This window comes from Nycticebus coucang, chromosome 13 (assembly GCF_027406575.1).
Source record: "Nycticebus coucang isolate mNycCou1 chromosome 13, mNycCou1.pri, whole genome shotgun sequence".
Classification (NCBI taxonomy): domain Eukaryota; kingdom Metazoa; phylum Chordata; class Mammalia; order Primates; family Lorisidae; genus Nycticebus; species Nycticebus coucang.
Genome location: NC_069792.1, coordinates 60,722,700 through 60,736,365, shown reverse-complemented (window position 1 = coordinate 60,736,365; position 13,666 = coordinate 60,722,700). Strand labels below are relative to the sequence as shown.

Genomic DNA, 13,666 nt, shown 5'->3' with positions numbered 1-13,666 from the left:
AGTACAAGTGTCCTTATGATAAAAGGATTTTTTTCCTTCTAGGTAGATACCCAGTAATGGGATTGCAGGATCAAATGGAAGGTCTAGCTTGAGTGCTTTGAGGTTTCTCCATACTTCCTTCCAGAAAGGTTGTACTAGTTTGCAGTCCCACCAGCAGTGTAAAAGTGTTCCCTTCTCTCCACATCCACGCCAGCATCTGCAGTTTTGAGATTTTGTGATGTGGGCCATTCTCACTGGGGTTAGATGATATCTCAGGGTTGTTTTGATTTGCATTTCTCTAATATATAGAGGTGATGAACATTTTTTCATGTGTTAGTTAGCCATTCGTCTGTCATCTTTAGAGAAAGATCTATTCATGTCTCTTGCCCATTGATATATGGGATTGTTGGCTTTTTTCATGTGGATTAATTTGAGTTCTCTATAGATCCTAGTTATCAAGCTTTTGTCTGATTGAAAATATGCAAATATCCTTTCCCATTGTGTAGGTTGTCTCTTTGCTTTCGTTATTGTCTCCTTAGCTGTACAGAAGCTTTTCAGTTTAATGAAGTCCCATTTGCTTATTTTTGTTGCTGCAATTGCCATGGCAGTCTTCTTCATGAAGTCTTTCCCCAGGCCAATATCTTCCAGTGTTTTTCCTATGGTTTCTTGGAGGATTTTTATTGTTTCATGCCTTAAATTTAAGTCCTTTATCCATCTTGAATCAATTTTTGTGAGTGGGGAAAGGTGTGGGTCCAGTTTCAGTCTTTTACATGTAGACATCCAGTTCTCCCAATACCATTTATTGAATAGGGAGTCTTTCCCCCAAGGTATGTTCTTGTTTGGTTTATCGAAGATTAGGTGGTTGTAAGATGTTAGTTTCATTTCTTGGTTTTGAATTCGATTCCAAGTGTCTATGTCTCTGTTTTTGTGCCAGTACCATGCTGTCTTGAGCACTATGGCTTTGTAGTACAGACTAAAATCTGGTATGCTGATGACCCCAGCTTTATTTTTGTTACAAAGTACTACCTTAGCTATCCGGGGATTTTTCCGGTTCCATACAAAACGCAGAATCATTTTTTCCAAATCTTGAAAGTACAATGTTGGTATTTTGATAGGAATGGCATTGAATAGGTAGATTGCTTTGGGAAGTTAGACATTTTAACAATGTTGATTCTTCCCATCCATGAGCATGGTATGTTCTTCCATTTGTTAATATCCTCTACTATTTCCTTTCTGAGGATTTCATAGTTTTCTTTATAAAGGTCCTTCACCTCCTTCATTAGGTATATTCCTAGGTATTTCATTTTCTTTGAGACTATGGTGAAGGGAGTTGTGTCCTTAATTAGCTTCTCATCTTGACTGTTATTGGTGTATACAAAGGCTACAGACTTGTGGACATTGATTTTATATCCTGAAACATTACTGTATTTTTTCATGACTTCTAGGAGTCTTGTGGTTGAGTCTTTCGGATTCTCTAAGTATAAGATCATGTCATCAGCAAAGAGGGAGAGTTTGACCTCCTCTGCTCCCATTTGGATTCCCTTGATTTCCTTGTCTTGCCTAATTGTATTGGCTAGAACTTCCAGCACTACGTTGAATAGTAAAGGTGACAGAGGACAACCTTGTCTGGTTCCAGTTCTAAAAGGAAAAGCTTTCAGTTTTACTCCATTCAGTAAAATATTGGCTGTGGGTTTGTCATAGATAGCTTCAATCAGTTTCAGAAATGTGCCACCTATGCCTATACTCTTCAGTGTTCTAATTAGAAAAGGATGCTGGATTTTATCAAATGCTTTTTCTGCATCTATTGAGAGGATCATGTGATCTTTATTTTTGCCTCTGTTAATATGGTGGATAACGTTTATGGACTTGCGTATGTTAAACCAGCGTTGCATCCCTGGGATGAAGCCTACTTGATCATGATGAATGACTTTTTTGATGATAAGCTATTGTAATCTATTGGCCAGGACTTTGTTGAGGATTTTTGCATCTATATTCATGAGTGAGATTGGTGTGAAATTCTCCTTTTTGTTTGGGTCTTTTCCTGGTTTTGGTATCAGGGTGATGTTTTCTTCATAGAATGTGTTGGGGAAGATTCCTTCTTCCTCAATTTTTTGGAATAATTTCTGCAATACAGGAATAAGCTCTTCCTTGAAGGTTTGATAGAATTCTGGTGTGAAGCCATCTGGACCAGGGCATTTTTTGGTTGGAAGTTTTTTTATTGTTTCTTTGATCTCGGTGCTTGAAACTGGTCTGTTCAGGAGCCCTATTTCTTCCTGGCTAAGTCTAGGGAGAGGGTGTGATTCCGAATATTTATCCATTTCCTTCACATTGTCAAATTTCTGGGCATAGAGTTTCTGGTAGTATTCAGAGATGATCTCTTGTATCTCTGTGGGATCAGTTGTTTTTCCCCTTTGTCATTTCTGATTGAGTTTACTAGAGATTTTACTTTTCTATTCCTCATTAGTCTGGCCAATGGTTTATCTATTTTATTTATTTTTTGAAAAAACCAACTCCTTGTTTCATTAACTTTCTGAATGATTCTTTTGTTTTCAATTTCATTGATGTCTGATTTGATTTTGGATATTTCTTTTCTTCTACTGAGTTTAGGCTTAGATTGTTCTTCTTTTTCCAATTCCATAAGATCTCTTGTGAGATTGTTGATGCGCTCTCTTTCTGTTTTTCAAACGTAGGCATCTAAAGCGATGAATTTTCCTCTCAAAACTGCTTTTGCAGTATCCCAGAGGTTTTGGTAGCTTGTGTCTTCATTGTTGTTATGCTCATTGAAGTTAATGATTTCCTGTTTTATTTGTTCCTGCACCCATCTGTTATTCAACAGAAGATTGTTTAATTTCCATGCCTTTGGGTGGGGTCGAGCATTTTTGTTAGAGTTGAGTTCCACCTTTAGTGCCTTATGGTCTGAGAAGATACAAGGTAAAGTTTCAATTCTTTTGATTCTGTTGATATTTGTTTTGTGTCCCAGGATATGATCAATTTTGGAGAATGTTCCATGGGGTGATGAGAAGAATGTATATTCTTTATCTTTGGGGTGGAGTGTTCTATATGCGTCTGTCAAGCACAGTTGTTCTAGGGTCTCATTTAAATCTCTTATATCTTTGTTTAATTTCTGTTCAGAGGATCTGTCCAGCTCTGTAAGAGGAGTGTTAAAGTCCCCTGTTATGATGGTATTATCAGATATCATATTGCTCAGACTGAGTAAGGTCTGTTTCAAGAATCTGGGAGCATTTAAATTGGGTGCATAGATATTTAGAATTGAAATGTCTTCTTGTTGTATTTTTCCCTTGACCAATATAAAGTGACCATCTTTGTCTTTTTTGACTTTAGTTGCTTTAAATCCACATGTATCTGAAAATAAGATTGCAACTCCTCTTTTCTTCTGAATTCCATTTGCCTGAGAAATTGTCTTCCAACCCTTGACTCGGAGCTATAATTTGTCTTTTGAAGCGCCAGGTGTGTTTCTTGCAGACAGCAAATGGATGGCTTGTGTTTTTTAATCCAGTCAGCCAATCTATGTCTCTTCAGTGGGGAATTCAAGCCATTAACATTTATTGAGATAATTGATAAGTGTGGCAGTATTCTATTCGTCTTATTTTGTGAGAGTCCATTGCTTAGTTTTATCTTTTGTATCAGTGTGGAGGTTAGGTTCTGTCCTTTAATTTCTGAGTCCTTACTTTGCTGCTGATCCATTGTGGTGGTCAGTGTGCAGAACAGGTTGAAGTATTTCCTGTAGAGCAGGTCTTTTTGTGGCGAATTTCCTCAATGTTTGTATATCCGTAAATGATTTGATTTCTCCGTCAATTTTGAAGCTTAGCTTAGCAGGGTAGAGAAATCTGGGCTGGAAATTGTTCTGTGTGAGTAGATTAAAGGTAGATGACCATTGTCTTCTTGCTTGGAAAGTTTCATTAGAGAAGTCTGTGGTCACTCTGATGGATTTGCCCCTGTAGGTCAACTGGCGCTTACTCCTGGCAGCTTGCAGAATCTTTTCTTTTGTCCTGACTTTGGACAGGTTCATCACAATGTGTCTTGGAGAAGCTCGGTTAGAGTTGAGGTGACCTGGGGTCTGATATCCCTCTGAAAGCAGTGTGTCAGAATCTTTGGTGATATTTGGGAAATTTTCTTTTATAATGTTCTCTAGTATGGCTTCCATTCCTCTGGGGCATTCTTCTCCCCCTTCTGGAATTCCTATAACTCGTATGTTGGAACGCTTCATAAAGTCCCATAATTCTGACAGTGAATGTTCTGCTTTCTCTCTCTTCTTTTCTGCCTCTTTTACTATCTGAGTTATCTCAAGAACTTTGTCTTCTACCTCTGAAACTCTTTCTTCTGCATGGTCTAACCTGTTGCTGATACTTTCCATTGTATCTTTAAGTTCCCTAATTGACTGTTTCAGTTCCTTCAGGTCTGCTATATCCTTTTTATATTCTTCATATCGTTCATCTCTTATTTGATTCTGTTTTTTAATTTCCTTTTGGTTATTTTCCACTTTATTAGCAGTTTCCTTCATTGTTTCCATCATTTCTTTCATTGTTTTCAACATGTGTATTCTAAATTCCCTTTCTTTCATTCCTAACATTTCTTCATAGGTGGAATCATCTGCAGTAGCTACCTCATGGTCCCTTGGCGGGGTTGTTCTGGACTGGTTCTTCATGTTGCCTGGAGTTTTGTGCTGATTCTTCCTCATGAGTGGTTTCTTTTATCTGTTTCCTTGCCCTAATTTTCCTTTCACTTCCTCTTGCTCTTTAAGTTCTCGTGCCTGTGGATTGCGAGTTGCCGGGCTGCAGCTCCAAGGCACGAGTGGCTCTGAGGCAGGAGCGGCTGTGGCGGCGGCAGCCAGTAGCGTGGGTCTCTTCTAGTATTTTTTTTTGTAGAGATAGTTTCACTTTATTGCCCTTGGTAGAGTGCTGTGCCATCACACAGCTCACAGCAACCTCCAACTCCTGGGCTTAGGAGATTCTCCTGCCTCAGCCTCCCAATCCTGGGACTACAGGCGCCCGCCACAACGCCCGGCTATTTTTTTGTTGCAGTTTGGCTGGGGCTGGGCCCGAACCCGCCACCCTTGGTATAAGGGGCCAGCACCTTGCTCACTGAGCCACAGGCACCGCCCCTCTTCTAGTATTTTTATAGTTTCATGTCTTAAGTTCAAATCTTTAATCCAGTGAGAGTCTATCTTAGTTAACAGTCAAAGGTGTGGGTCCAGTTTCAGTCTTCTACAAGTTGCCAACCTGTTCACCAGCACCATTTGTTAAATAGGGAATCTTTTCCCCACTGAATGTTTTTAATTGGCTTGTCAAAGTCAAATAATGGTAAGTAGCTGGATTCATGTCTTGGTTCTCTATTCTGTTCCAGACATCTACTTCTCTGTTTTTGTGCCATTACCATGCTGTTTTGATCACTATCGATTTGTAGTATAGTCTGAGGTCCGGTAGCATGATTCCTCCTCCTTTGTTTTTATTTCTGAGTAATGTCTTGGCTATTCGAGGTTTTTTCTGATTCCATATAAAACGAAGTATTATTTTTTCAAGATCTTTATAGTGTGACAGTGGAGCTTTAATAGGGATTGCATTAAAATTGTATATTGCTTTGGGTAGTATGGACATTTTAACAATGTTGATTCTTCCAAGCTATGAGCATGGTATATTTTTCCATTTGTTAACATTTTTAGCTATTTCTGTTCTTAGAGTTTCATAGTTCTCTTTATAGAGATCTTTCACGTCCTTTGTTAGATAAACTCCCAAATATTTCATCTTCTTTGGCACTACTGTGAATGGAATAGAGTCCTTAACTGTATTTTCAGCTTGACTATTGTTGGTATATATAAAGGCTACCGATTTATGAATGTTGATTTTGTAACCTGAGACACTCCTGTATTCCTTGATCACTTCTAAGAGTTTTGTAGTAGAATCCCTGGTGTTTTCCAGATATACAATCATATCGTCTGCAAAGAGCGAAAGTTTGGTCTCTTCTGACCTTATATGGATACCCTTGATTGCCTTTTCTTCCCTAATTGCAATAGCTAAAACTTCCATTACAATGTTAAAGAGCAGTGGAGACAATGGGAAGCCTTGTCTAGTTCCTGATCTGAGTGGAAATGATTTCAATTTAACTCCATTCAATACGATATTGGTTGTGGGTTTGCTGTAGATGGCCTCTATCCGTTTAAGAAATATCCCTTCTATACCAATTTTCTTAAGTGTTTTCATCATGAAGAGATGCTGGATATTATCAAAAGCTTTTTCTGCATGAATTGAGAGAATCATATTGTCTTTGTTTATGTGCTGAATTATACTTATAGATTTACGAATATTGAACCAGCCTTGAGACCCTGGGATAAAACCGACTTCGTCATGATGTATAATTTGTTTGATGTGTTGCTGGATTCTGTTTGTTAGGAACTTGTTGAATATTTTTGCATCTATATTCATTAGTGATATTGGTCTATAATTTTCTTTTCTTGTTGGGTCTTTTCCTGATTTGGGGATCAGGGTGATGTTTGCTTCATAGAACGTGTTGGGTAGTTTTCCTTCTTTTTCTACATTTTGGAACAGGTTGAGTAATATAGGTACTAATTCCACTTTAAAGGTTTGGTATAATTCTGACATGAAGCCATCTGGTCCCGGGCTTTTCTTTTTAAGGAGATTTTGTATGGTTGATGCTATTTCAAAACTTGATACTGGCCTGTTCAACATTTCCACTAGATTCTGGCTAAGTCTTGGAAGGTGACGTGCTTCCAAGTATTGGTCAATTTCCTTCAGATTTTCATATTTCTGAGAATAAAGTTTCTTGTAATATTAATTAAGGATTTTTTGAATTTCTGAGGCTTCTGTTGTTATTTTGTCTTTGTCATTTCTGATTGATGAGATTAGAGATTTTACTCTTTTTTTCCTGGTTAGGTTAGCCAAAGGTTTATCTATTTTATTGACCTTTTTGATTTATTGATCTGTTGTATAATTCTTTTGTTTTCAATTTCATTTAATTCTGCTCTAATTTTGGTTATTTCTTTTCTTCTACTGGGTTTGGGATTGGAATGTTCTTCTTTTCCAGTTGCTTGAGGTGTCCCATTAAGTTATTAACTTCCTCTTTTTCCATTCTCTTGAGGAAGGCTTGTAGTGCTATAAATTTCCCTCTTAAGACTGCCTTTGTGGTATCCCAGAGGTTCTGATAATTTGTGTCTTCATTGTCATTTTGTTCCAAAAATCTGGCAATTTCCTTGTTAATCTCATCTCTGACCAAGCTATCATTCAGCATAAGGTTATTTAACTTCCACGTTTTTGTATGAGTATGCAGATTCCTGTTGTTACTGAGCTCAACTTTTATTCCATGGTGTCCGAGAAGATGCAAGGAATAATTTCTATTCCTTTAAATTTGCTGAGGTTAGACTTGTGACCTAAGATTTGATTGGTTTTGGATTATGTTCCATGGGCTGATGAGAAGTATGTGTATTCAGTTTTGTTGGGATGAAATGTTCTGTAGATGTCTACTAAATCTAAATGTTGGATGGTTGGGTTTAAATCTAACATTTCTTTGCTCAGCTTCTCATTGGAGGATCGATCCAACACTGCCAAAGGAGTGTTGAAATCTCCAACTATTATAGAGCTGGAGGAAATCAAGTTGCTCATGTCTGTTAGAGTTTCTCTTATAAATTGAGGTGCATTCTGGTTGGGTGCATAGATATTAATAATTGAAATCTCATCATATTGAGTATTACCCTTAACAAATATGAAGTGACCATTCTTATCCTTCCTTACTTTTGTTGGTTTAAAACCTATTGTGTCTGCAAATAGAATTGAAACACCTGCTCTTTCCTGATTACCATTTGCCTGAAATATGGATGAACATCCTTTCACCCTGAGTCTGTATTTATCTTTTAAGGTAAGATGTGACTCTTGTATGTAGCAAATATCTGGCCTGAGTTTTTGTATCCAGTCAGCTAACTTGTGCCTCTTTAGAGGACAGTTTAAGCCATTCACATTAATGGAGAATATTGATAAGTCTGGTAAAATTTTGGGTATTGAGTTTTTCAAAAGTCCAATGGACATTTTTCATTCTTTCGCCATTGTGGAATTTGGAGTTTGATCAAAAGTATCTGAGTGAGTTTACTTTTGTGGTAGAGGATTAGGCTGTTCATTATGGAGGATAGGTCTGAGAATCTCCTGAAGAGTCAGTTTGGTTATGGCAAATTTCTTCAACATGTGAATGTCATTGAAGTATTTAATTTCGCCATCATAAATGAAACTCAGTTTAGCTGTATATAAGATCCGGGGTTGAAAGCTATTTTGCTTTAAGAGATTAAAAGTCGATGACCACCCTCTTCTGGCTTGAAAAGTTTCAGCAGAGAGATCTGCAGTCATTCTAATATTCTTCCTTTGTAGGTAATGGATTTCTTACATCTGGCTGCTTTGAGAATTTTCTCCTTCATAGTAACTTTAGTGAAGTTATTTATGATATGCCTGGGGGATGTCTTATTGGGGTTGAGTCGTGCTGGGGTTCTGAAACCGTCTGCTATCTGAATTTCAGAATCTCTTGGCATGTCTGGAAAATTTTCTTTCATAATTTCATGGAGAAGGGCCTCTGTGCCTTGTGAGGCCACTTCATCACTTTCAGAGATTCTAGTGAGGTGAATGTTAGCCTTCTTCGAATTATCCCAGAACTCTCTGAGAGAATGATACATTTTTGCTTTCCATTTCTCTTTCTCTTTGGGAGTTTGGGAGCGGTTCAAAGGCTTTGTCTTCAATGTCAGAAATCCTTTCTTCTGCTTGCTCCACTCTGTTCCTGAGGGCTTCTACTATATTTTTCAGATCTTTGAGGGCTGCAAATTCTTGCTTCAGTGCGTCAAAATCTTTGGTGGTTTTGTCTTTAAATTTGTAAAATCTTGAGACAACTTTTTAATTTCTCCTCGAATTTCTAATTCCAACTTTTGAATTGCTCCTCGTATTTCTAATTCCAAATTTTCCTCCATTCTATGAATCTTGTTTGCAATCCAAATTCTGAATTCGATTTCTGACATCTCAACCAGCTGTTTATCAATGGGATCTTCAGTTACATCTGCCATATCTTTCCTTGGGGCGGGGGGGTTGATCTATTCTGGTTATTCATGTTACCAGAGTTTTTCTGGTAATTCCGCCCCATGATTGTTTTGCACTGTTTGATTTTTCCCCTGGAGCTTTGTCAAGGACCCATACAGTGCTAGGGCCTGAGAAACTGGGGACCTGTTTGGTGTGGTGGGGCTACGTGGTTCTGTCTTGTGTTCAGCTGGTCTCTGTTCGACCCTACTGAAACAGTTACTCTGGGTTGAAGTCTCAGCTATGGAGAAATACCAGTAACAATTGGAAAAGGAAAATCAAACCTTCCTACAACCACACCCCCAGGGCACCACCTGAATAGTCCTCAGACAATTTGCTCAGTAGAAAACTTCCAAATCAATTGTCTCAGTCAGCACCTGTCTCAGGTAGGAGAGTTTAAAAGGTCTCTGGCAACTGGATCACAGGTATCTGGTGACTACTCACATATGGCTTGCTCCAGTGCTCCGTGGAGTCAGGAGGACCCACCCAGCAAATAGATCCGTCTGGGAAGGTTGATGCCTCCTTCCCCACCTTGCACGTCTGTCACACCCAGTCACTGATAGCCCCACAGGGCTGTGACCCAGTTGCCTGTAGTGAACAGATACTCCAGGTGTTTGCACCTGCCTGAATCACAAGGAAATCTATTTCTGCTCAGCCAGGCCTCTGCGCTCTGCCTCGATCTAGCAGGGGGAGGTGAGGGCTGACAACCTCAGGTGCTTGATGGAGGCTGGGGGGGTGTTCACTCAGTTCCAGCCCCGCCCCTGTTTGATGTTACTGACAGAACAGAACAGAACAACTTTGCGGGAATTTGTTTCTGTCCCTGCTAAATTCCCCTGCGGAAGAGAAGCTGTTTTGTGTTCTCAGAGCCTGCGCCTCAGGCCCTGTCTTTGCTCCTGCAGGTTTGTATTCAGTTAGCTGTCAGTTCTAGCCACCTGTCTTCCTTTGTCTATAGGCTGACGATCCCCTGAGGGCCAGGTGCATTTTAGGCTCAGTAAAGTGGTCCTCTGAGTCAGCCCCACCCTGGGAACTTTCCGGCTCTGTGCGTGGGTTTCTAGTCCCCGAGTTCCACCCAGGCCAGTACCTCCTGAGGCAAGCCCTTTACTCACAGGGCCTGCATTTCTGTCCCAGATCTGTTCCATGGTGGTTGCCACCTGAGTAGACGCCCGGCCTCCTCTGGATGCCCAGAGAGACAGGGCGTGTGGCTTCGGAATATCCAGGATTGAGCCCTATTGTTGCAAAAAGATGGCTGCTGGTCTGCACCTTGGGGCACCACTGCTCTGGCATGGTTTCCTCTCAGCCAACCATCCTCTCCTCACTCCCATGCCACAGAGTCAGCACTGACAAGCTGCAGTTTAGGCCCTGTCCACACCCCTCGAGAAATCACCCAAGAGTCTGGACTCTTTGAGGACAGGCCTCCAGACCTCAGAGTGAGAGTGGAGCAGAGTGCTGGGAGCTCAGAGTTGCAGGTAGAGAATATATACAGTTTTATGCTCGGCAGGAGAATGCCGTGGCACCCTAGTAGGGGAGGTAGGTCCAGTTTTTAGAAGGTCTCTCCTGTGGAGTATAGTGAGAGGACCTTTGAACTCTGCTCATTTGTTTGTGGAGCACTCCGAGCCGTTCTCATGGGGGAGGAAACTCCCATCCGCTTGGTGATGGATTTTGTACCTTTTGGTTGTATCCTTGGGGTCGCAGCTCGCCTCAGCGGGGTTGATGTGCGTTCTTCAACCTTCTGTCTTGGTGCAGCTATAATCCACCAGGTTACTTGCTAAATTTCTGTCCTTTAACTCTCCTTCTGGACGGGAGCCTCTATGGAAAGCTGGCTTCAGTCAGCCATCTTGTCTCCGCCCCCCAAAACCATCCCTTTTTTTTTCTTTTTGACCATGAACAGTGTTGGGAATATATTTATTCCTTATTGCAGGAAACATACCATTTTTTTTTTTTGCTAATACAAACAATGGAATAAATAAGTTATTTATATGTATTCATACAAAGATATACATACCTTTCATACTTATATGAGCCTGCTATAGGTCAAAGAGTGTATTCCTTTTAAATTTTGCTAGTTTCAGCCAAATTGAAGTCTACACAGATTGTACCATGTTATACTTACACTGGCAGCGTTGGACAGTGACCATTCCCCACGTTCTCAATGCCATATATCATTAACTATTTGGTGAGGGGAGGGAAGGATATCTGATAGATGAAAAAAGCATTTCATTTAAATTGTTTGCATTTCTTTGATTATTCATAAGATTGAGAACTTTTTCCTGTAATTTTACTTGTCTGCGTTACTATTTCATATCCTTATAGCTCTTGAAGTCTGTCTTTGTCTTATCTACTTACAGAAATTCTTTTTATATTAATGGTAACCCTTTGTCAGTATATATATTGCAAATATTTTCTCTGACTCTGCTCTATTTTTTATGCTTTACTTTTGTTTGTAGTATTTTCTCCGTGCAGTTTTTTAAGTTATGGTAAAATCTGTCAGTCTTAGCTTTTCTGGCTTAGGAATTTGTAGCATGCTTAGGAAGGTATTCTTTATGCCAAGATTTTCTTTTTTTATGTTTCCTGTTTTCCTCTAGTACTTTCATCTTTTTTTTTTTTTCTGAAAAATTTTTAAGTAACCTGGAATTGTTTATACTTCTTTTTGTTTGTTCATTTGTTTATACTTCGTACAAGGAAGTAAACCTTGTTACCAGAAGTTACCAGAAGTATACCTTGTTACCAGAAGTTACCAGAAAAAGCATTAGGGAAAATGGGGCTTTATGAAATGGCAGGTTTTTCAGGAATTTACATATTTCAAGTACAAAGAAACACTCAAAACAGATATAAGAGTCACCCTTGCTACCAAAGCACTCTGCTTTGCTCTGTTTACAGGGGTAGGTACTTCAATCTGTAAATCTGAATCCCTTTCAAAAAATTTCTCTTCAATAATTTATTGTGTTTATTTCACTAATCTTTATTTTGGCATCTGTAGTTTTTTAATATTCCAAGGTAAGTGTTTTGGTGTAGTAAACTAGAAAGTCACTTAACTCCTTAACACCCACCTCATCTTTAAACAGTAATAATGACACTTATTTTACCTAGTTGTTATAAGAATTAAGCAATTAGTTTAAAATTTCTTTAAACTAATGCTATATAAATGTGAGTTGCTTCTACTGTTACACATAATGTTTGGAACAAACGAGAGACCATAGTAATTCTTCTGTAATAATCTCCATTAATTTTAGAATGAATTTAAAAGCCATGATGCAAATATATAGGACCAAAAAATGTCAAGACAAGTTTTAATTGAGTGGAACTATTTTCTTATTTATTTTCTGATTTAATTCCAGAAATATTCTCATCTTCAGCTGGCACAGCAAGAGCACCCAAGGCCATACTTCAAGAGCATGCTATGGTGGGGTGGGGTCATACTGATGGCCGTGGGAGAGACAGGGAACTTTGCAGCCTATGGATTCGCCCCCATTACTCTCATCGCCCCATTAGGATGTATGTCTGTTACAGGTGAGCCATTTTTCTGTACCTGGACAAATAGAAATGTTAAGAGGTCAGAACAACTAGAAAAAAAACATACAACTGAAAACAAAACATACACAAAAGAGAAAAGCCTATCCCCTGTTTTCTTAGCATGTTAACATGGAAAAGTTTATGCTACTAATTTCAGTTATTCACTGCCATGGTGCTACTCTAACTATGAAGGAACTTGTATTTTGTAATTATAATGCTTATATTTAAAAGCCTGATTCTCAGTTGTCTGATTCTCATTAAATCAACAGTAACAGAAAATGTTATGTTGTGTTTTGAATCATTAATGAATTATCTAAGAGCATTTATAATACAATGTTTGTTCATATATTAAACTGATATCACATGTAGAGTCTTGATGCCTATAAGACTCTACAGTTTGTTTTTGTTTGTTCATTTGTTTGGTTACCAGAAAAAGCATTAGGGAAATGGGGTTTTATTAAATGGCCAGTTTTTCAGGAATTTACATATTTCAAGTACAAAGAAACGCTCAAAGCAGTGACAGTAAGAATCACCCCCATGACTCCCCACTCCCAAAGCTCTCTGCTTTGCTATGTTTGATGCCTACGAGACTCTACATGTAATATCCTAATGTCTAATTTTGTTTCTTAGTTTAGCATCTCTTTGACATTAAGAATTAAATATTGGTTATTCTACTTTACTATAAGAATGTCTAAATTTATAGTTTTGTTACAATTACCTACATTCTAAATATATATGATTTATTAAATACATTTGGAAAAGAGAAAATTAGATGCTGCTGAAGACTAATAACAAAAAAAAATGAAAAAAAAAGAAAAACTCACAGCTACAAAAGAGAACAAATTCTCTAAGCCCTGTTAAAATCAATAAAATCTGGGCGGCGCCTGTGGCTCAGTGAGTAGGGCGCCAGCCCCATATACCGAGGGTGGCGGGTTCAAACCCAGCCCCGGCCAAACTGCAACCAAAAAAATAGCCCCCAGGCGTTGTGGCAGGCACCTGTAGTCCCAGCTGCTTGGGAGGCTGAGGCAAGAGAATCACGTAAGCCCAAGAGCTGGAGGTTGCTGTGAGCCGTGTGACACCACGGCACTCTACCGAGGGCA

At 39.0% G+C, this 13,666-nt stretch overlaps 1 protein-coding gene across 1 annotated transcript in view; it reads left to right on the top strand.

Moving 5' to 3' along the window:
* Nucleotides 1–13,666, top strand: part of NIPAL2 (NIPA like domain containing 2) — a 123,485-nt gene that overhangs the window by 43,260 nt on the left and 66,559 nt on the right. The window contains exon 3 of the mRNA XM_053559385.1: nucleotides 12,392–12,563. Within this exon, the coding sequence (XP_053415360.1) occupies nucleotides 12,392–12,563 (172 nt within the window). The remainder of the gene's footprint in view (nucleotides 1–12,391; nucleotides 12,564–13,666) is intronic.